Source organism: Orcinus orca, chromosome 2 (assembly GCF_937001465.1).
Source record: "Orcinus orca chromosome 2, mOrcOrc1.1, whole genome shotgun sequence".
Taxonomy (NCBI): Eukaryota; Metazoa; Chordata; class Mammalia; order Artiodactyla; family Delphinidae; genus Orcinus; species Orcinus orca.
Window position 1 is genome coordinate 135,075,450 of NC_064560.1, and position 24,102 is coordinate 135,099,551.

General features: G+C 38.3%; 1 protein-coding gene across 6 annotated transcripts in view; it reads left to right on the plus strand.

The window, feature by feature from the left end:
• The window catches only part of NUBPL (NUBP iron-sulfur cluster assembly factor, mitochondrial), a 253,222-nt gene that overhangs the window by 225,468 nt on the left and 3,652 nt on the right, over positions 1-24,102 (plus strand). For 3 of the 6 annotated variants that reach the window (XM_049706797.1, XM_033409951.2, XM_049706799.1), the window contains one exon: positions 3,435-3,555. In XM_049706797.1, the coding sequence (XP_049562754.1) occupies positions 3,435-3,555 (121 nt within the window). Of the gene's footprint in view, positions 1-3,434; positions 3,556-7,332; positions 7,416-24,102 lie in introns of all 6 variants that reach the window. The other 3 variants (XM_004282132.3, XM_049706798.1, XM_049706800.1) reach the window with 2 other exon arrangements.

Below are 24,102 nucleotides of genomic sequence, written 5' to 3' on the forward strand. Positions count from 1 at the left end.
TTGTGACTTCCATGTGTGTGTCTGTTCTGGGCTCACTCTTCTGTTCCGTTACAACTTTTATTTTTTAGGGAAAGTGGTATTTGTGTGGGAAGTTTTTGAGATGAAGGAATTCTAGAGTTAAGAGGAGTTACTTTGTTCAACGTAACCTAGGAAGCAGTATTAGGGCATTTATCCTTTAACTAGAAGAATATTATCAGTAATAGAGCCAAGCTTAGGTATCACAACCTCTTATTTTCAAACATACAGAGGATTGTTTATCTCTAAATTGTTTTGATTATACATGCTAATTAATAAATGATGTTTGAAAAAATATATATAATTATAGATATAGAGATTCTATAATGTATACTGTATATAGATATATAATAAATTATATAAATATATAGATATATAATATAAATTATCTGTACCTATATATAGATTTTATAATGTATACTATATATAAATATATATTGTAAATTCTACGTATCTATATATAGTACACATTTATTACTGTGCCAATATGTTATTTTCATTATAACACACATACAAAATTGGAATTAAAAAGGAAATCATAAGGAAGAAATAGAAATTTTAATACTTTCTTCTTACACCCCTGTGTCAGCCAATATGGGCTGGATTATGTGTACTAACAACCCTCAAATTTCAGTGGCTTTAAACAACATGAGTTTATTTCTCTCATGCTACACGTCCATTACGGTTTGGCTGTAACACTCCTCTGCATTGTTCTTACTCTGGCACCCAGGCTGATGGAGCAGCCACTTTCTGGAAGCTTGCTAGTCCCAGGGACAGAGGGAAACATAATGGGGAATTAGCACTTAAAGCTTCTGCCTAGATGTGACACATGTCACTTCAGCTCACATTTCATTGTCCAGAGCAAGTTACGTGTCCTCACCTAATTGCAAAGAAGAAAAATGCTAACCTTGTGCCCAGGAAAAAAATCCTATGCAGAGAACTGTGCAGGAGACCTAGAGTATTTTAGACAGTACTAAAAACTATCACCTCTGAAATGACTAATTTCAGAGCACACAGCCCTGGATTTGTGTTTGTCTAAGAAAATAAACACACAAAGACAAGTCCTTTTAGTTTTTCCATTCCATGTTGTTTTTAAAACCCTACAGTCCTGAGAAATGAGTCTCCTACAACTATAGGCACAGTGGTCTCTCTTGCTTAAAACCCTTCAGTGGTGTCTCTGTACTCATACAACCCAGACACTAAACGGCCTGTAAGCCTACTTTTCAGGCCTCATCTCGCACCACTCACCCCATACCTAAACTATACTGAATTTCAGTTCCTTGAAGGAGACAGGAGACATGCTCCTACTTCTGTCTTGAGTGTGTTTCCTCCCTTTCTCCTTGTTTTTACCTGCTTTAACTGTTAGATCAGACATTTCCTGCAGGAAGTCCTCTGTGACTCCAGGGTAGATAGAGTCCTCTCTTTTCTACAGTCTCATAATACTCTGTACTTTGCTTCTAGAGAAGCTGTTCCAGTTTATAAAATACATTTTTGCACTAAGTTTTCAATCTGTTTCTCCAATTAGTGTGCAAGCTCCAAGTCTGTTTTGCTCACCACTATATGCTACACCTTGTGTTTAGCCTAGTTACTGGTATATAATAGGATGTCATTAAAGACTGAGTTTGGTTATAGTCTTATGTCTTTGACATTTATGTAGTCTATATAGAGAATGTCTGAGACATTTATACAGTCCATAGTGAACAACTTAATAGTAAGTTAATCACAAACAAACTTCAAATACACTCTTGCTCCATGCCTCTATATCTTGGGAAGTCTAAGAGATTCCAGAGAAGGAATACTTTTCCCATTCTCTCTGGACTAGAATATACCCTCACTTAAATTTTCACGTTGTGTTTCTCCTTTTCCTACTTCTAGAGTGATATTTTTACATTAAAGCTGAAAGCCTTACAGTTAGGGGGTATATCACATTTAACATAAATGGCAGTAAAACTACCCAAGTAATGAGTGTATTATATAGACATAGTGAATAAAATAAGCTGTGTGGTATTTAGCTAGGTTTTCCTCTAACTTTCTGAAGATGGTGCTGAATTACCAAAATACAGTGTGATTTATTTTTTGTGATACTTTGCATCAGCAAAAGGGCATATGATATTTGGAAAATGCTTACCTACATACTCGTGTCCCTCACTATTTGTCTTCATTTACATGTGTTGTAGAAAACCTTAGTCTTTCCTGTTTCTCTTTTCAGAAAGAATAACAAATTTGATCACCTTCTTATTTATATGTTTCATTGTGGACTATCGGTTCTCTTCTGCATTTAAAATGCAAATGTTCTAATAGAGATATCTCCCATAATGATAATCTTATTGGTGGGATTGATAGGATGATACAGACATTGTTATCTCTAAGCCTCTGATAGTTGTTTTCCCCATTTTTATTCTAGAAGAGAACCACGGCTTCCCATCAATAAAAAGTAAGATTAAAAGGATCATGAATAAGGATTATATTTGCAGAAGCTGTCTATTTTATTCAACAAATGTTTATGAAGTATCTAGTTTGTGCCAGAAGTTGGGGAAACTCAGAAAGAGATGGACACTTTGTATATAGCTTTAAATTTTTGCTTTGAACAACAACATTTTGATAAGAGCTGAGTTTCAGTATTTTGCTGGCTGTGTCACTTTTCTCACCTATAGAAAGGAGATGATAAAAACCCATCTCATAAAGTTTTGTGAGGAGTAAGTAAGATAGTGCATATAAAGCACTTATCCCAGTGCCTGACATAGAATAAGCGCTCAGTATGTGTTAGCTGTTATTTACTGTGAGGCTTTGTCCACAGTTAGCTTCTTAACTATTTCTTTTCCTGTGCTTCTTCCTGCTATTTTTCCCATGTTGCCCTCAGAAGTGAATTTCTAAAGCGTACATCTTATTGCGTATCACTGCTGCTTTGGTACCATCTCTGTTGTCTCAAGAAGAAAGTCTCAAATACAGGAATGGCATTTGGCACCTTACCATCTGGCCCTGACCTTTCTTACCAAACTAGCTTCTGCCTTGGCAGCTTACTGGGTTGCAGCCCAAAAAGGCCACACAAGTTGTAGTCCGCTGCCTTGGCTTATGCTCTTTCTTCTGCCTAGAATTCCTGCTGTAGGCCTCAACCCCTCTTCTCACACTCAACCTGAAGAAGCGATTCTCTCTGGGCAACTCAGAGGTCCCTCTCATTCTTCCCAAACAGAATTTTTTGATCCCTGTCATTTATAACTCTTTAGCATTTATCTCATTATTAGAGTTAATGACATGTGTCTTGCTCTCCCACCAGCTTGAGTTCCTTGAGAGCAGAGACCATAACTTATTCATTATTGTATCACTGGAACCTAGTAGGCATGCAGTAAAAACTTGTTGAAATAATGGATTGAAACTTGGTTTAATTTTGTTTTGATTTCAGTGTGTCTTTATTATTCTAGGTTCTGGGCCTTGTCCAAAATATGAGTGTTTTCCAGTGTCCAAAATGTAAACACAAAACTCATATTTTTGGTGCTGATGGTGCAAGGAGACTAGCACGGACCCTTGATCTTGATATTCTAGGTAAGACTACAGGATATTCTTTTGCAAAGAAAATGGCATGGTGATGAAGAGTGTCTCAGAAAAGGATGAATTGCTTTTGGCTTTGTGTTTTAAATTGTTAGTATAGCACAGTTCTGTGTGTTAACCTTTCTTTGGCTTTTTGTGATACTTCATTAGTGGAAGGCTTTTTGAATAGGGGGTTTGTTCTGCCAATTATGATAACTCTTGCTATAGATAAAAACTGCCTATAACTTGAATTTGAGAGGAGAGTTTTGTGGTTTGAGTATTGTGATTTGAAGCCCACATTTTAAATAATGATCCTCAGTTTGTTTGCTACGTTGGGAAGACAGCTCTCAGTATAAGCAGATATATATACAGAAATACCTGTTCTGTATGTTGTAGCAACCTTTGGAAGTGTCAGTTCTTGGTGTGTATAAAGAAATGCCGTCCTGATCAGTTCTGAATTTATTAGTCCTTTTGCTGTAGAAAACAGTATTTTCTGTTTTCTGTAATCTTCTTATATGTAACCTTTTTATTCTGTAATCTTTTTATGCCATGTCTATAAAATATGCCCCTTGAAATTTACACTGTCTATACAGTTCATGTTACTGAATTGAAGGATTCATTAGTGTTTTGAGAAGTAAAACCATGTGTTAAAGGAGCAAAACACAGATTTTGGATAAAACATGATTTTTAACAAATCCAAAAGCAACTTAATGGACTTTTTAGGAAACATGTTTGATATTCTACTTATGAGTTGTTGGGTTTTTTTTTCTTAATTAATTAATTATTTATTTATTTAATTTTTGGCTGTGTTGGGTCTTCGTTGCTGCCTGCGGGCTTTCTGTAGTTGCAGGGAGCAGGGACTACTCTTCATTGTGGTGCATGGACTTCTCATTGCGGTGGCTTTTCTTGTTGCAGAGCACGGGCTCTAGGCGCATGGGCTTCAGTAGTTGTGGTGCACAGGCTTAGCTGCTCCACGGCATGTGGGATCTTCCTGGACCAGGGTTCGAACCCGTGTCCCCTGCATTGGCAGGTGGATTCTTAACCACTGTGCCACCAGGGAAGTCCCTACTTACGAGTTTCTGTTCTGAGCAAAGGCAGGTGTTAGATGCTAAATAACGGAGGCATAGAGTGAATTATTAGTTTAGGGTAGTTAACAATTAAGATCCCTTAAAGTTCAAGGAGTTTCAAAACATTCTTTATTATAATTAAGTTTCTAAAATTTGATGTTAAATGTATTATTGATTTTATGCATTTGTACTAAAACAGCTACCACAGTACCAGGTGAATACTAATGATATATTTTGATACATTGTTATAATAGCTACTAATTATATTCTGCAACAGTTTTTCATTTAACCTAGGAAGTTCAATTTCCCAAATCTGCATAATAACATAACAGATTGACATTCACTTATATAATAAAGTAAATGTGTAATTATAATGACGTTATTGAATTATACTGACAGTATTATAATTCCCTAATTCATGAATGGGTGGTATGATTTTGTAAGTCAGTTATTTAGAATTTGAAACGTGTCTCCTAGAGAAACAGTTTCACATATGGAAGATACATTTTAACCAACAGCTCACAAGTGTAATCAGAAAATCAGAAACACTGATTACTGATCACAGAAAGTGGTTAATGCTATAGACTGCTGTATCTCAAAGTGTTATGGGAAAAATAATTTGGAGTTCTAATGTGGAGCACATCTCCTCCTTTTAATGTCATGGGACCCAGAGGGATGTCCCATGAACTGGAGCAGGGGCTCTGATGATGAAGAGGTTGGAATTGGGAATGAGGAACTGAAATCAGGGAAAGAGCTCTCACAGCCATGGCCTCCTGGATGGGTGAAACCCCCAGGACCCTTTACTGACTCTCTGGCTGCCTCTTATTTTCATCCATGGGGCTGTGTTTCAAATGATTATTTCATAAAATGGCTCTTCAGAACTTTATCCATATTCACCTACAGGGGCAGTTTGTACATAGTAGTTAAAGCTCTCAGATCATGCCACAGAAACCCCTTTAACTTATGTCACTGAAATGTGCTTCCTTCAGCCCTAACCCCTCAAAAATACTTTTCAAGGCCAGGCCGAACCTTACCCACTCTCATTACCTTTACTCCTTTTTATCCTTCTCCGTATACGATTGTTAGCCTATTACTGCTCTCACTGTGCCACTGTTTTCTAATAAGGTTTTCCTCTTTCTTGTTCTACCCTTCTGCAGATTGTGAGTCTCTGGAGGGCAGAAGTGATGTCACTAGGTGGCTATAAAACGGAGAAGGTTTTACTTTTTTTTCTTTCATTACTGTAGTAGAAATGAAAGCATTCAGTATTCTTTACTATATAATGGCAGTTCATAAATCAAGAGAAAAAACTTTGCAGGTTTCTAAGTATTTTCTGTAATATCTTCTCCTGCCTGCCCCTGTGATAGCTTCCTACAGTCTAAAGTTGATCTATAGAATAGACATCAAATTTACTGAAAAGCTGGTCTTTAAATGGTTACTGAAGTATTCATGTATTTTGTCTATTGAACTTTTAGGAAAGAGTTAAACAGTTGGTTAAGATCTCAAAATTTGCTGGTAGGAGGAGCATGAAATATCTGTTCCTCCATGTAGCTCATAATATAAATTGTAGTAGGTTTGTAATTTTGTAACACATTCTTCTGCATTATTTCTGTTGCCTGGCTGAATGAATTCTTTACATAAAACACACACATACACAAACACGTTTCAATAACCTTTGGGTGGACTTGGAGTAGGTGTAAGAATGCTGAGTACCATGACAAGTCAACTCTTCTACTCCTTTTACTGCAATTTTTTTTTTTTTTTTTTTTTTTTTTTGCGGTACGCATGCCTCTCACTGTTGTGGCCTCTCCCGTTGCGGAGCACAGGCTCTGGCCGCGCAGGATCAGCGGCCATGGCTCACGGGACTAGCCGCTCCGCGGCATGTGGGATCTTCCCAGACCGGGGCACAAACCTGTGTCCCCTTCATCGGCAGGCGGACTCTCAACCACTGCGCCACCAGGGAAGCCCTACTTCATTTTTAATCTCAGCCTTTTGAAAGGCTTCATTTGTAATGGTGTGGTAGAAAGAGTCAATTGGATGATGGATCAGAGCATTTTTCCTCTAAATCCTACTACCTAATATATCCTCAGGGAAGACACATACCCTCTCTGACCTCAAGTCTGTATATTGGGGGTTCTTATATATTTTCTGAGAGCTCATCAAGCTCACAAGTTATATATAATGCTATATAGATTAATACATAATAAAATAAAAATAATTCTATCTGATAAAGAGGCAGATAGTTGAAATAACAGGTCTGGCCTAATTTTCAGCAGTTCTCTTAGCTCAGTCATCTGCCTCAGGAAGATTATTTTGTTGGCTTTTTTTAAACTACTTTGCCACCCCATCTTTTCCTCTTCAATTTCCTCTTATTATGTGGCAAGATATGTCTATATCAGTTATTACAGGGAGAAAAATTTACAGATGTCTTCCAGGCCATTTGTTGCTGAAAGACTTCCAGCAAAGAATAAATCAGAGGCCTTATTCCATGATTGGCTGCCACACTGCTTTCATATATACATATGTGATTATGGAACTGCCCTCAAATGGAATATTTTGCCCCTAATTTTCATTTGAAATTTGTTTTTCAGAGATTTAGCGATTTGAGGATAGTCATAACTCAGGTTGATTTGAGTCGATTTGTTTCTTTCTGCAATTCAAAGAATTAAATTCTAAAAGCCAATATACACTTTTGCGGTACTAATGGATATCTGGTGGGCTCTTTTAGGAGATATTCCCTTACATCTTAATATACGGGAAGCTTCAGATACAGGCCAGCCGATTGTGTTTTCACAGCCTGAAAGTGATGAGGTAAGTTATATTTCTAAATATGTATTTTAATTTCTTTTCACAGGATATATACTTTTTGATGTATAGAAAGAAAGTTGGGGAGATCAAGTTTGTCTATTTGGAATACATATGTTAAACAAAGATTAGTTAACATATCCAAAGTATCTTTAAGTTACTATTTTATATGGTAGACATACCAGTGCTGACTCTGAATTATCAACTGGACACGTTCACCTACGAAGAATTGTCACCCAACCAGTTTTTTCATGAAGAACACGAACAGTAAGAGCTTGTAGAGTTCTTATGTTGCTGGCTAGCAATATCTAACTGCCCGAGGTTATTATATTTCAGTATTAGAAGTTCATCTGATTGTTGGGAGAAGGAAACCTAATACAAGAAAATATTGAGTCGGATATAGGGAAACTGTGTAAACCTTTAGAGATGGGATTTTCATTGCATTTATTTTAATAAATAAGATTGAGGAGGTGAGGTGGGAAAACTAGTAGTGTTTCATTAGCTAATATCATTGGGGATACAGTTGATAGATTTTCAAAGATTGCTGAAGCTTAATGCCTTTAAGCATAAATTCTTTAATTTTACTCCTTTTTAAAATAGAAATAAAATCATCCATATATATCTCTTCTTTCCTAAGTAGCACTTGCTATTTAGGTTTGAAAGTGAGCCATCATCTGGTACATCAGTTTTGATGTCGTTTTTGTGCTCCTTTGCCAAGCAGCCCCAATCAGTCTTCTAGTAGTTTCTTTTTTTCCCTTATGTAATGAGTATAACTTTATAGTACCATTATTTTGTCTGTCCATAACTACTACCCCTTTTATTCTAGTTTGCTTCCTCTAATCCCATGTGAACTGGAAAATGAAAGAGCCAAGCTTGGTTAGAGCTGTGAATAAAGTAAGGGCAAAACTGACAGTCAGGAGTCTCAGATTGGTAAAGTAGATTCATTCTGAATTATCTTTTAGGTGCCCAGAGCTCCTTTCTCTTTCTTAAGGGTTGGCAGTTATGATATAGGTGATTGAGTTGCTGGGAATATGATCTCTGAGTAAACGCAATGTAGTACTTATCATTGTTTTTCTTTTCTCTACCTTTTAGGTAATAAACATTAAATTTCCTTTTCAGTCTTTTCTTAGAAATCTTTTGGATAAGCAAAAACCATAACCTTTTATTGCTTTCATAGTTGAAGTCTGGCAATCTCAACTACCATAGGTGTACTTTATGCAGTGAATGGAAAGTTATATGAAAATTGAGGGTTTTTAAATTACACACTTTTAAATGCTTCCTGAGAACAGACAATTTAAAGACATTCTGTGGTGAATACAAATAATTACCTACTAGTTTAATTCAATTATGAACTTACGTTTTTAAATATTTTCCCACCTGTCCATTATTGCTTGTTTTCTTTGAGATTCTCCAAAAGCAAGAAACATTTCAAAAAGGTAAAGGAATGTAATATAACAGAGAACATATAGCAACCATCAAAAGGTAATATGATTTAAAACTCTAAACAACAATGTTTGTAGAGTTTGTTGGAGTTACATGTTTTTAAAATCTCATTTACATTTACGTAAACATTAGACCTATTATTTTACTGTTGCTGGGTGACATTTATGGGAATGTGAGCAAGCTGCCTCTTTGGGGTTTAAGTTAGATTTGATTTGGTGAGGTCTCTGCTAAAGTAGTGAGAATTTCGTGCACCACATTGTTAGCCTTACATGTGAAGACTTCTGCCTTATATATGAAGACTTCTGAGCAATTTTAAGATTTAGACATGTCCATGAAAAGGAAAAAAAATGGAGCCTTGTATTTAATTTGTTTCCATGGAAGTTATTGCTTCCTACTCTTAGATTGCAGACATTCATTATTATTAACCACCTTCCTAATAATAATAGCAGTTAGAGTATGCTAGACACTGTTAGACATTTATATACTTTCTATGCTCACAAGAACTTAATGTAATATATAAATAGTCCGCATTTTGCAGATGAGGAAACCGAGGCTCATAGAAGCTAAATAGGTGTCCCAAGGTCACAGAACTAATAAATGGCAAGATGTGATTAAAAGGCAAGTCTGTTCCTTCCAAATATTGTCCTCTTTCCATTGTATCACATTCTGGGTCCTCTACTAATAGCTATGATTTCCTCAATTCCTTCTAAGAAGTGAGTACAGTACTTGAGTGTATTAAATACAATATATTATTTGATTCTCATAGCACATTTGTGAGATATGTATGATAATCTCCATTTTTCAGATGAAGAAGCAGAGATTCATTTATAGTAAGGAATTTGTCTAAGGTAGTACTAGAGGCTATTTCCACACTCAGCTCTGAAACCATAGCCCATGTATCCTCTTCCTGGTGCGGTATCTGCTTCCCTTCCTAATTAATTGCAAGATTACTTCAGTGTCTCTCTATTGTGTATATGTAGGCTAGCTTTCAGTTCACCTCCTTTTCATATCACAGAGATCTAGAGAAGAGGGTGGGCACACTCTGCCCCTCAGGTCCCACTGGTGTGCACAACCACAGGGCATAATACAGAGAGGATCCTAACCTGGGTCTGAGAATCCCATGAAGTTATATCCAGAATGTATGAGTGTGCCTTTTTCTGGGGAATTGAACAAGGGCTTTATTAGATTCTCAAAGAGGTGTCTGCATGAAAGGAAAAGCATTAATCTGTATTAGCTTGGGGTTTCATTAAGAAGAATGCCACTTTCTAAGTGTGACCTTAGGCAAGTTCCCTCATGTCTCTGAACCTTTCTCTCCATTTGTAAATTGTTATCATAATGAGAAGGATTAAATGAGATGATAGTGTGAAAATACTTTGAAAAATGCCAAGTAGAATACAACTATGAGTATTTATGTCTTCTGAAATGTTCTGTATAAGATACTATAGCAATAAATGTCTTTCTTCTGCCCTTTATCAAAGGATTGAGTCCATTTTTGCCCTTCCCCTTACGTAGCTTCAAGTAAATGTCACTCTTTGGTGGCATCTAAAAATCAGAGCAGAATTTGACTCATGAGATATGGGTAGAGTTCTCAGCTTCAGCATTAAAGATACTGTCCTAGATATTAGGAAGCTGTTGCTGAGTCCTGGAATCAGGATCCTTCTGGTTATTCTTATGGTGAATCTTACCTCCTGATAATCCCCTTCCCTTTTGCTCTATGAACTTAAATGGAAATACGCTCTCAGAAGCTGGTCACAGCCCTCTGAACAAATTCTACCATATGCATGGAAGCTTAGTGCCCATTCTACCTGCATGTCTTCATTTAAAGAATGAAGGAAGTGTTTACTTGCCAACGTGATAAACTTCTGCAAAAGTTAATGGGACGGAATATGCAAAATTATTTGTTAATAGTTAGCCCCTTAGATTGATACTTTTTATTGTTTGCTTTTAGGGGTTTACTACAGGCAAATTTATTAACAAGTAAAAGTTTCATCTTTAGCTTTTTGTCTTCTTTCTAATTCTACCTTCTCTTCTCCATCTTCCATCACTCCCTCCTCTCAGCACCAGGTTCCAGGGCTCTCATTCTCTGCCCATAAAATCTTTTAAAATTAGGCATTAGGGATTTAACTCTCCCAGTAATATTTAACTTTCAGAAGAGACAAACACTAAGAACACAGTGATTAATCGAAAGGTATGAAATGTGCTGACTTTGAGGCATCATTGGAAAAGTTGGGAAGGGTTACAGTACCAATTAAAAAGCTCCATCAGGGTTTCCCTGGTGGCGCAGTGGTTGAGAGTCCGCCTGCCGATGCAGGGGACACGGGTTCGTGCCCTGGTCTGGGAAGATGCCACATGCCGCGGAGCGGCTGGGCCCGTGAGCCATGGCCACTGAGCCTGTGCGTCCGGAGCCTGTGCTCCGCAACGGGAGACGCCACAACAGTGAGAGGCCCGCGTACCGCAAAAAATAAAAATAAAAAGCTCCATCAGGCTTCTGCCTACTCAGCCAAAGGTCAGAACCTTCTGCATACGTGCACCACTGAGGAAAGGGGAGTAATTGAAACTCCAAATATAAGTAGTGTAAAATAGCCAGAGAAAGCAATAGAGGAAGGGAGAGAAAGTGGACACTTTAGGGTTCAGAGCTCTTAAATTCAATAGCATTTCCTCTTGTTTGTGTAATTATAATTGTTCATCAACTATATCTACCTTTTGCCTTTGATTGAGTCCGGGACACAGTGATGGACTCATGATTGACTGTTAATTTTGTGGTTTCATTCTTTTTGTCAAGTAAAAATCTTACTATTGATGTGTTAAAAAGTGTGCTATAAGATATTCCTGGTAAAGACTTTTAAATGTAAATAGAAACTTTATTATCTTATAATTTCTACATTATTACCTCATAGTCCTAATATGAAATGACTGTGTATGGAAAATTAGAACTTCAAATATTTAAAAACAAAGACAAAGGGAAAAGCTCACCATAAAACTTCTGCACTTTGGTTGCCATCCTGTTCCTTTACTTGATAATGACAGAGCAGACAAATAAGATCCAGCTGTATTATCTGTGTCTCTAGGTGGCCCAATGAAAGATCTTGAATAGGAGAGAAGGGTTAGTTCATGTAGAGTTGAGTTGATGAGAAAGAGAGTATTAATAGTCTGAGAAATCTAAATCATATTTTTTACATATGACATGTATATGTTTGCTTTTCCTAGTTGTGGATTAAACAGAAGGAAGGGATTTAATTTACTTATTCCTCAGGCAGAAAAAGTGTCCAAAAGGATATGTTAATATGAGCTCTTCAATGAGATTGTAAATTACTTGAGGACATAATAGTAATAATAGTAGCCACTAGTATTTATTATTTGCTTCTTATATTCCAGTACTTCACATAGTTTATTCTTACTTAATATGCCCCCAAGCCCTTTGAGGTAGATACTATTATTATAACCATTTTACACATATGGGAACTGAGCCTAGAAGGATTAATTAACTTGCCCAGGGCCAGTGTTAATAAGTAATGGAACCAGGATTTTAAACCATACCTGTCTGATCTCAAGGACCCACCTCTTCACCAGTGAGCACCTCTGCCTCCCTTTTTTATTGTTACCTCCCACAGATTTCCCGAAACAATGCTTTGCACACAATAAGAACCAAAAAGTATTTGTTGAAATGATATTGCACTGGTTGAAAAAATTCAATCTCAACAGTTTTGTGGAAATTGAAACTGTTAAACTAAGCATTTAGTGGTTTCTCAGCAAATAAAAATCTAACCATTGCTTTGAGTGTGATATATTGAAAGTTTAAGCTTAGAGATAGTCCGTTAAAAAGCAAAGGTTAAATGTAGCAAAGTTGATTATTATGGAATCATTCAGTATTTTGTGCAGTCAGATAGGTTTATGTCTCTAATTTAACATAAGTTAGAACTAAGATTATAGAATGATATGGCCTCAGCTTGCCTTAGTGAGCTTTAAATTTTCATTGTAAAATATTAGGCTTTAAAAACCTAGAAAAGCTACTGGGAGATAAAAGGTATTTATAAAGATGCATGTGTTAGCATACAGTATTTGTTTTTCTCTTTCTGACTTACTTCACTCTGTATGACAGACTCTAGGTCCATCCACCTCACTACAAATAACTCAATTTCATTTCTTTTATGGCCAAGTAGTATTCCATTGTATATATATGCCACATCTTCTTTATCCATTCATCTGTCGATGGTCACTTAGGTTGCTTCCATGTCCTGGCTATTGTAAATAGAGCTGCAATGAACACTGTGGTACATGACTCATTTTGAATTGTGGTTTTCTCAGGGTATATGCCCAGTAGTGGGATTGCTGGATCATATGGTAGTTCTATTTTTAGTTTTTTTTTTTTTTTTTTAACATCTTTATTGGGGTATAATTGCTTTACAATGGTGTGTTAGTTTCTGCTTTATAACAAAGTGAATCAGTTATACGTATACATATGTTCCCATATCTCTTCCCTCTTGCGTCTCCCTCCCTCCCACCCTCCCTATCCCACCCCTCCAGGCTGTCACAAAGCACCGAGCCAATATCCCTGTGCCATGCGGCTGCTTCCCTCTAGTTATCTACCTTACTACGTTTGTTAGTGTGTATATGTCCATGACTCTCTCTCGCCCCGTCACAGCTCACCCTTCCCCCTCCCCATAACCTCAAGTCCGTTCTCTAGGAGGTCTGCGTCTTTATTCCTGCCTTACCCCTAGGTTCTTCATGACATTTTTTTTTTCTTAAATTCCATATATATGTGTTAGCATACGGTATTTGTCTTTTTCTTTCTGACTTACTTCACTGTGTATGACAGACTCTAGGTCTATCCACCTCATTACAAATAGCTCAATTTCGTTTCTTTTTATGGCTGAGTAATATTCCATTGTATATATGTGCCACATCTTCTTTATCCATTCATCCGATGATGGGCACTTAGGTTGTTTCCATCTCCGGGCTATTGTAGATAGAGCTGCAGTGAACATTTTGGTACATGACTCTTTTTGAATTTCGGTTTTCTCAGGGTATATGCCCAGTAGTGGGATTGCTGGGTCATATGGTAGTTCTATTTGTAGTTTTTTAAGGAACCTCCATACTGTTCTCCATAGTGGCTGAACCAATTCACATTCCCACCAGCAGTGCAAGAGTGTTCCCTTTTCTCCACACCCTCTCCAGCATTTATTGTTTCTAGATTTTTTGATGATGGCCATTCTGACTGGTGTGAGATGATATCTCATTGTAGTTTTGATTTGCATTTCTCTAATGATTAATGATGTTGAACATTCTTTCATGTGTTTGTTGGCCATCTGTATATCTTCTTTGGAGAAATGTCTATTTAGGTCTTCTGCCCATTTTTGGATTGGGTTGTTTGTTTTTTTGTTATTGAGCTTCATGAGCTGCTTGTAAATTTTGGAGATTAATCCTTTGTCGGTTGCTTCATTTGCAAATATTTTCTCCCATTCTGAGGGTTGTCTTTTGGTCTTGTTTATGGTTTCCTTTGCTGTGCAAAAGCTTTGAAGTTTCATTAGGTCCCATTTGTTTATTTTTGTTTTTATTTCCATTACTCTAGGAGGTGGGTCACAAAGGATCTTGCTGTGATTTATGTCATAGAGTGTTCTGCCTATGTTTTCCTCTAAGAGTTTGATAGTTTCTGGCCTTATATTTAGGTCTTTAATCCATTTTGAGCTTATTTTTGTGTATGGTGTTAGGGAGTGATCTAATCTCATACTTTTACATGTACCTGTCCAGTTTTCCCAGCACCACTTATTGAAGAGGCTGTCCTTTCTCCACTGTACATTCCTGCCACCTTTATCAAAGATAAGGTGTCCATATGTGCATGGGTTTATCTCTGGGCTTTCTATCCTGTTCCATTGATCTATCTTTCTGTTTTTGTGCCAGTACCATACCGTCTTGATAACTGTAGCTTTGTAGTATAGTCTGAAGTCAGGGAGCCTGATTCCTCCAGTTCCTTCTTTCGTTCTCAAGATTGCTTTGGCTATTCGGGGTCTTTTGTGTTTCCATACAAATTGCGAAATTTTTTGTTCTAGTTCTGTGAAAAATGCCAGTGGTAGTTTGATAGGGATTGCCTTGAATCTATAGATTGCTTTGGGTAGTCATTTTCACAATGTTGATTCTTCCAATCCAAGAACATGGTATATGTCTCCATCTATTTGTATCATCTTTAATTTCTTTCATCAGTGTCTTATAATTTTCTGCATACAGGTCTTTTGTCTCCTTAGGTAGGTTTATTCCTAGATATTTTATTCTTTTTGTTGCAATGGTAAATGGGAGTGTTTTCTTGATTTCACTTTCAGATTTTTCATCATTAGTGTATAGGAATGCCAGAGATTTCTGTGCATTAATTTTGTATCCTGCCACTTTACCAAATTCATTGATTAGCTCTAGTAGTTTTCTGGTAGCATCTTTAGGATTCTCTATGTATAGGATCATGTCATCTGCAAACAGTGACAGCTTTACTTCTTCTTTTCCGATTTGGATTCCTTTTATTTCCTTTTCTTCTCTGATTGCTGTGGCTAAAACTTCCAAAACTATGTTGAATAAGAGTGGTGAGAGTGGGCACCCTTGTCTTGTTCCTGATCTTAGTGGAAATGCTTTCAGTTTTTCACCATTGAGGATGATGTTTGCTGTGGGCTTGTCATATATGGCCTTTATTATGTTGAGGAAAGTTCCCTCTATGCCTACTTTCTGCAGGGTTTTTATCATAAATGGGTGTTGAATTTTGTCAAAAGCTTTCTCTGCATCTATTGAGATGATCATATGGTTTTTCTCCTTCAATTTGTTAATATGGTTTATCACATTGATAGATTTGCGTATATTGAAGAATCCTTGCATTCCTGGAATAAACCCCACTTGATCATGGTGTATGATCCTTTTAATGTGCTGTTGGATTCTGTTTGCTAGTATTTTGTTGAGAATTTTTGCATCTATGTTCATCAGTGATATTGGTCTGTAGTTTTCTTTCTTTGTGACATCCTTGTCTGGTTTTGGTATCAAGGTGATGGTGGCCTCGTAGAAGGAGTTTGGGAGTGTTCCTCCCTCTGCTATATTTTGGAAGAGTTTGAGAAGGATAGGTGTTAGCTCTTCTCTAAATGTTTGATAGAATTCGCCTGTGAAGCCATCTGGTCCTGGGCTTTTCTTTGTTGGAAGATTTTTAATCACAGTTTCAATTTCAGTGCTTGTGATTGGTCTGTTCATATTTTCTATTTCTTCCTGATTCAGTCTTGGCAGGTTGTGCATTTCTAAGAATTTGTCCATTTCTTCCAGATTGTCCATTTTATTGGCATAGAGTTGCTTATAGTAATCTCTCATGATCTCTTCTATTTCTGCAGTGTCAGTTGTTACCTCTCCTTTTTCATTTCTAATTCTATTGATTTGAGTCTTCTCCCTTTTTTTCTTGATGAGTCTGGCTAGTGGTTTATCTATTTTGTTTATCTTCTCAAAGAACCAGCTTTTAGTTTTATTGATCTTTGCTATTGTTTCCTTCATTTCTTTTTCATTTATTGCTGATCTGATTTTTATGATTTCTTTCCTTCTGCTAGCTTTGGGGTTTTTTTGTTCTTCTTTCTCTAATTGCTTGAGGTGCAAGGTTAGGTTGTTTATTCTAGATGTTTCCTGCTTCTTAAGGTGGGCTTGTATTGCTATAAACTTCCCCCTTAGAACTGCTTTTGCTGCATCCCACAGGTTTTGGGTCGTTGTGTCTCCATTGTCATTTGTTTCTAGGTATTTTTTGATTTCCTCTTTGATTTCTTCAGTGATCACTTCATTATTAAGTAGTGTATTGTTTAGCCTCCATGTGTTTGTATTTTTTACAGATCTTTTCCTGTAATTGATATCTAGTCTCATGGCGTTGTGGTCAGAAAAGATACTTGATACAATTTCAACTTTCTTAAATTTACCAAGGCTTGATTTGTGACCCAAGATATGATCTATCCTGGAGAATGTTCCATGAGCACTTGAGAAAAATGTGTGTTCTGTTGTTTTTGGATGGAGTGTCCTATAAATATCAATTAAGTCCATCTTGTTTAATGTATCATTTAAAGCTTGTGTTTCCTTATTTATTTTCATTTTGGATGATCTGTCCATGGGTGAAAGTGGGGTGTTTAAGTCCCCTACTATGAATGTGTTACTGTCGATTTCCCCTTTTATGGCTGTTAGTATTTGCCTTATGTATTGAGGTGCTCCTATGTTGGGTGCATAAATATTTACAACTGTTATATCTTCTTCTTGGATCGATCCCTTGATCATTATGTAGTGTCCTTCTTTGTCTCTTTTAATAGTCCTTATTTTAAAGTCTATTTTGTCTGATATGAGAATTGCTACTCCAGCTTTCTTTTGGTTTCCATTTGCATGGAATATCTTTTTGCATCCCCTTACTTTCAGTCTGTATGTTTCTCTAGGTCTGAAGTGGGTCTCTTGTACACAGCATATATAAGGGTCTTGTTTTTGTATCCATTCAGCTAATCTGTGTCTTTTGGCGGGAGCATTTAGTCCATTTACATTTAAGGTAATTATCGATATGTATGTTCCTATTCCCATTTTCTAAATTGTTTTGGGTTCGTTATTATAGGTCTTTTCCTTCTCTTGTGTTTCTTGCCTAGAGAAGATCCTTTAGCATTTGTTGTAAAGCTGGTTTGGTGGTGCTGAACTCTCTCAGCTTTTGCTTGTCTGTAAAGGTTTTAATTTCTCCATCAAATCTGAATGAGATCCTTGCTGGGTAGAGTAGTCTTGGCTGCAGGTTTTTCTCCTTCATCACTTTCAGTATGTCCTGCCACTCCCTTCTGGCTTGTAGGGTTTCTGCTGAGAGATCAGCTGTTAACCTTATGGGGATTCCCTTATGTGTTATTTGTTGTTTTTCCCTTGCTGCTTTATAATATGCTTTCTTTTTATTTAATTTTTGACAGTTTGATTAATATGTGTCTTGGCGTATTTCTCCTTGTATTTATCCTGTATGGGACTCTCTGTGCTTCCTGGACTTGATTAACTATTTCCTTTCCCATATTAGGGAAGTTTTCAACTATAATCTCTTCAAATATTTTCTCAGTCCCTTTCTTTTTCTCTTCTTCTTCTGGAACCCCTATAATTCGAATGTTGGTGCGTTTAATGTTGTCCCAGAGGTCTCTGAGACTGTCCTCAGTTCTTTTCATTCTTTTTTCTTTATTCTGCTCTGCAGTAGTTATTTCCACTATTTTATCTTCCAGGTCACTTATCCGTTCTTCTGCCTCAGTTATTCTGCTATTGATCCCATCTAGAGTATTTTAAATTTCATTTATTGTGTTGTTCATCGTTGCTTGTTTCATCTTTAGTTCTTCTAGGTCCTTGTTAACTGATTCTTGCATTTTGTCCATTCTGTTGTCCATTCTATCTCCAAGATTTCGGATCAACCTTACTATCATTATTCTGAATTCTTTTTCAGGTAGACTGCCTATTTCCTCTTCATTTGTTAGGTCTGGTGCATTTTTATCTTGCTCCTTTATCTGCTGTGTGTTTTTCTGTTTTCTCATTTTGCTTATCTTACTGTGTTTGGGGTCTCCTTTTTGCAGGCTGCAGGTTCGTAGTTCCTCCTGTTTTTGATGTCTGTCTCCAGTGGCTAAGGTTGGTTCAGTGGGTTGTGTAGGCTTCCTGGTGGAGGGGACTAGTGCCTGTGTTGTGGTGGATGAGGCTGGATCTTGTCTCTCTAGTGGGCAGGTTCACGTCTGGTGGTGTGTTTTGGGGTGTCTGTGGCCTTATTATGATTTTAGGCAGCCTCTCTGCTAATGGGTGGGGTTGTGTTCCTGTTTTGCTAGTTGTTTGGCACAGGTTGTCCAGCACTGTGGCTTGCTGGTCGTTGAGTGAAGCTGGGTGCTGGTGTTGAGATGGAGATCTCTGGGAGATTTTCGCCGTTTGATATTATGTGGAGCTGGGAGGTCTCTTGTGGACCAGTGTCCTGAAGTTGGCTCTCCTACCTCAGAGGCAGAGCCCTGACTCCTGGCTGGAGCACCAAGAGCCTTTCATCCACATGGCTCAGAATAAAAGGGAGAAAAAGTAGAGGGAATTAGTAGAAGTATGAGGAAAGAAAGAAGGAAAGGAGGGAAGGAAGGAGGGAAGGAAGGAAGGAAGGAAGGAAGAAAGAAAGAAAGAAAGAAGCAAAGAAGGAAAGAAGGCAAGAAGGAAAGGAAGGAGGGAAAGAAGGAAAAACAGAAAGAAAGAAGATACAGTAAAAATAAAATAAAGTATAATAAAGTTATTGAATTAAAAAATTCTTATTTAGAGAAAAAAAAAGAAAAAAAAAAGGGACGGATAGAACCTTAGGACAAATGTTGGAAGCAAAGCTATACAGACAAAATCTTACACAGAAGCGTACACATACACCCTCACTAAAAGAGGTAAAGGGGGAAAAATCATAAATCTTGCTGTCAGAGACCACCTCCTCAATTTGGGATGATTCGTTGTCTAAAGGACGGAAGGAAGGAAGGAAAGAAAGAAAGAAAGGACGAAGGTAAAGTATAATAACGTTCTTAAAATTAAAATTGATTATTAAGAAAAAAATTTTAAGAAAAAACCATGGACGGATAGAACCCTAGGACAAATGGTGGAAGCAAGACTATACAGACAAGATCTCACACAGAAGCATACACATACACATTCACAAAAAGAGGAATAGGGAAAAAAATCATAGATCTTGCTCCCAAAGTCCACCTCCTCAATTTGGGATGATTCGTTGTCTATTCAGGTATTCCACAGATGCAGGGTACATCAAGTTGATTGTGGAGCTTTAATCCGCTGCTTCTGAGGCTGCTGGGAGAGATTTCCCTTTCTCTTCTTTGTTCTCACAGCTCACAGGGGCTCAGCTTTGGATTTGGCCCTGCCTCTGCGTGTAGGTCGCTGGAGGGCGTCTGTTTTTTGCTCAGACAGGACGGGGTTAAAGGAGCCGCTGATTCGGGGGTCTGGCGTACTGAGGCCAGCGGGGAGGGAGGGGCACGGAATGCGGGGCGGGCCTGCGGCGGCAAAGTCCGGCGTGACCCTGCACCAGCCCGAGGCCCGCCGTGCGCTCTCCCGGGGAAGTCGTCCCCGGATCCCGGGAACCCGGCAGTGGCGGGCTGCACAGGCTCCGCGGAAGAGGGGCGTGGAGAGCGACCTGCGCTCGCACACAGGCCCCTTGGTGGTGGCAGCAGCAGCCCCAACGTCTCCCGCCCGCCTCTGGGGTCCGCGCCTCCAGCCGCGGCTTGCGCCCGTCTCTGGATTCCGCGCTTTCAGCCGCGGCTCGCGCCCGTCTCTGGTGTCCGCGCCCTCAGCCGCGGCTCGCGCCCGTCTCTGGGTTCCGCGCTTTCAGCCGCGGCTCGCGCCCGTCTCTGGGGTCCGCGCTTTCAGCCGCGGCTCGCGCCCGTCTCTGGGGTTCGCGCTTTTAGCCGCGGCTCGCGCCAGTCTCTGGAGTTTCTTTAAGCAGCGTTCTTAAACCCCTCTCCTCACGCACCAGGAAACAAAGAGGGAAGAAAAAGTCTCTTGCCTATTCAGCAGGTGCAGACTTTTCCCCGGACTCCCTCCCGGCTAGCTGTGGTGCACTAACCCCTTCAGGCTATGTTCAAGCCGCCAACCCCAGTCCTCTCCCTGCGCTCCGTCCGAAACCGAAACCCGAGCCTCAGAGCCTCAGCTCGCAGCCCCGCCCGCCCCGGCGGGTGAGCAGACAAGCCTCTCGGGCTGGTGAGTGCCGGTCGGCACCGATCCTCTGTGCGGGAATCTCCCCGCTTTGCCCTCCGCACCCGTTGCTGTGCACTCCTCCGCGGCTTCGAAGCTCCCCCCTCCGCCTCCCGCAGTCTCCGCCCGCGAAGGGGCTTCCTAGTGTGTGGAAACTTTTCCTCCTTCACAGCTCCCTCCCGCTGGTGCAGGTGCCGTCCCTATCCTTTTGTCTCTGTTTATTCTTTTTTTCTTTTGCCCTACCCAGGTACGTGGGGAGTTTCTTGCCTTTTGGGAGATCTGAGGTCTTCTGCCAGCCTTCAGTAGGTGTTCTGTAGGAGTTGTTCCACGTGTAGATGTATTTCTGGTGTATCTGTGGGGAGGAAGGTGATCTCCGCGTCTTACTCTTCCGCCATCTTCCTGCTCTCTCCTCTATTTTTAGTTTTTTAAGGAACCTCCATACTGTTCTCCATAGTGGCTGTATCAATTTACATTCCCACCAACAGCGCAGGAGGTTCCCTTTTTTCCATACCCTCTCCAGCATTTATTCCTTGTAGGTTCTGATGAACCTAGGGGCAGGACAGGAATAAAGATGCAGACATACAGAATGCACTTGAGGACACGGAGAAGGGGAAGGGGAAGGCTGGGACGAAGTGAGAGAGTAGCATTGACATATATACACTACCAAATGTAAAACAGATAGCTAGTGGGAAGCAGCCACATAGCAGAGAGATCAGCTCGGTGCTTTGTGACCGCCTAGAGGGGTGGGATAGGGAGGGTGGGAGGGAGACGCAAGAGGGAGGGGATATGGGGATATATGTATAGCTGATTCACTTTGTTATACAGCAGAAACTAACACACCATTGTAAAGCAATTATACTCCAATAAAGATGATTTAAAAAAAAAGATGCATGGCTGAAAATCAGCACTTTTAGATTTAAGAGAAATATTTCTTTATAAAGTATATGTTATTTCCATTTTTAAACAAAGTCTGTTGTTTCTGTTAACTATAGCAGAGACTGAAACCATTTTTAGATAGAGCATTATGATTAGAATTACTTGTAGTTTGGATTTACTGTTTAATATGTAATGTGGTAGAAGGAGCTGGGCTTTGGAGTCAGGTGGACCCACGTGTGAATGTTCTCCAGCCTGCTGACTTTGTGACTTTGAGCAGACAACTCCAAGTTCTTCATCCACATTGAACCAATAGTGTTTATTTTACATAAGTGAGATTACTTATGAGATTACATAAATGAGATTACCTATACTAGTACTTGGTATAGTATGTACTCAGTAAAAACGTGTAAGGCCTTATTCACGTTTTGAGAGCTATTCTTTAAAAAAAAAAAAAGACGCAAATGAAATTTTAACAGTTTCCTGGTAAAATAAAGTATAATTCAACTATTAGGGATTGAACATAGTTGTTGTTTTTTTCAGTGATCTGACATAGGTATTGTTTATTGACATAGGTGTTGAGTTACAGAGGTATGTTCAGTGTGTACAGTTTCACTGATCTGTGCACTTAGGACCAGTGCATGTATTTAAAAAAATTTTTTAAATATGTATCACCAATGAAAAAGTAGCATTTGAAAGTAGATTTATGTGTAATGTCCTTACACTGTCAAGGTAGATCTTAAAGGTACTAAATAGAATTACTCTCTGATTAGTTTTTAAATTATACTGATGTTTCTAGGTTAAAAACTGACAAGTATTAAATATACAACTTCCAAAGAAAAGGGGTCAAGTTTATACTTATTTTTAAAAGTTAGTAGAAAATAAGTTAGCATAGCTTGAATAAGAAATTAAACCAGGTCTTTTGGAAAGACCACAAAAGCTTGATAAATACAAACCCAAATATATCAATTATTAATATTATAAATAACCAATTGCTCCTTTTAAAGTCAAACATTTCTGACTATAATCATTGGATTTTTTTCAAGAAGTAGAGCCAAAATATAAGATTTAAAGTAGTAACGTGAAACATATATTTTATGTTTCAACAATGAAACAAGTAGCATAGCAATATACATACAGACAACATACACTTAAAGGTTTGTCATTATTGTAATTAGTATCACTTAAAATTTTCATAATGAACAATTTTCCAACATGTTGATTGAGAGATAACAGACATGACTGGCGTTTTTCACCACCCCCCAGGGGGGAAATGTAAGTAACCTTTTTTTTTTTTTTAAGGTATATATGTATCTATTCTTTTTCAAATTCTTTTCAGAATATTGAGCAGCATTTCCTGTGCTATACAATAGCTCCTTGTTTATATGTATATGTATATATACATATGTATCCACAGATACAGGTACATATACACACACACAAATATGTGTGTGTGTATATGCATTTTTTGTTCTTTCTTTATGATCTTAATATGTGGCAAATATTTAAGTTTCTGGTGTGAGTTACAAATATGGGTTTCTCTTTGTGGCACAAGATTTTATATATTGTATCAAAATTCTCTTGTTTTTCAAATTGCTGATTTCTTAATACATTGTATCAACTTCATAATGTAAATACAGAGAGGTCTATATTAAAATATTTCTCCCAATGGAGGAAATATTTACTTTCAAGCATAGTTTTAAAAAATCAAGATGTGTGAAACACAGTTAAACGCTTCATCAAGTCTGGGTGAAGAAGACTCAAACAGTCCTTTTACCATGCGGAGTCAGGGAGCTGGTCAGCCTGGGTTCAGAGCCCAGCTCATCTCACACTAGCTGTGATGCTGTGGACAAGACTCTTCACCTTTCACGGTCTTGGTTTTCTTGTCTATAAAGTGGGAATCGTGACAGAATTTACCCCTTAGGGTAACTTGAGGATAGATGAAATAATACTTGGCAGATATTAAGTACTCAAGTAAAATTTAGCTCTTACCATTACTTCCAGTAGTAGCAGTAGTAGTACCAGTAGTATTAGCAGCAGTGGCGGCAGCAGCAGCAGCAGTAGTAGTAGTAGTAGTAGAAGTAGAAGTAGTATGTATACAACGGTAAACATATAAATGTATAAATTTCTGGTTCTAGAAAATCTTACTATTGTCTTACAGTTACTTTTTATAGATAAGATAGGAGAAATAAGTAGTATTTACATTTCAATTGTTTAAAACTTTAAAATGCAAATGCCATGACCATTGTTCTGACTGGACTGTGCAGGCATTAGGTTAGTTGTGGCCCACTTAGCACCTGGGAGCTGCTTTTCGTGTTCTGTTGTACTGGGGTGCCAGAGATGAAGAGTATGACAACTGATTCCAGGAATTCTTGCGTGGTACTTAAATCTCACCAAATGGAGGAGCCTAGGGGTGCTTGGTGCTGGTATTAGACACCATTGTCAGAGAGAATAAAGAAAATGCTTTCTGAAGATAAACATAGGGTGGTAATAGATAGCCTTTTCAAAAATGACTAATAGCCCTTATGCCAAAGAAGTTTGGCAGTATCTAACTCAAGATATCAATTTGTCAGAAGAGGAAGGTGTAAGTTTTCTGCAGCTAGACTGGGTTGCTAGTTCGCTGACACAGGAGTTAGAGTTTGAAAAACAGTAATTGCTGCTACTAAATATTTTTTTTGGAAAGTCC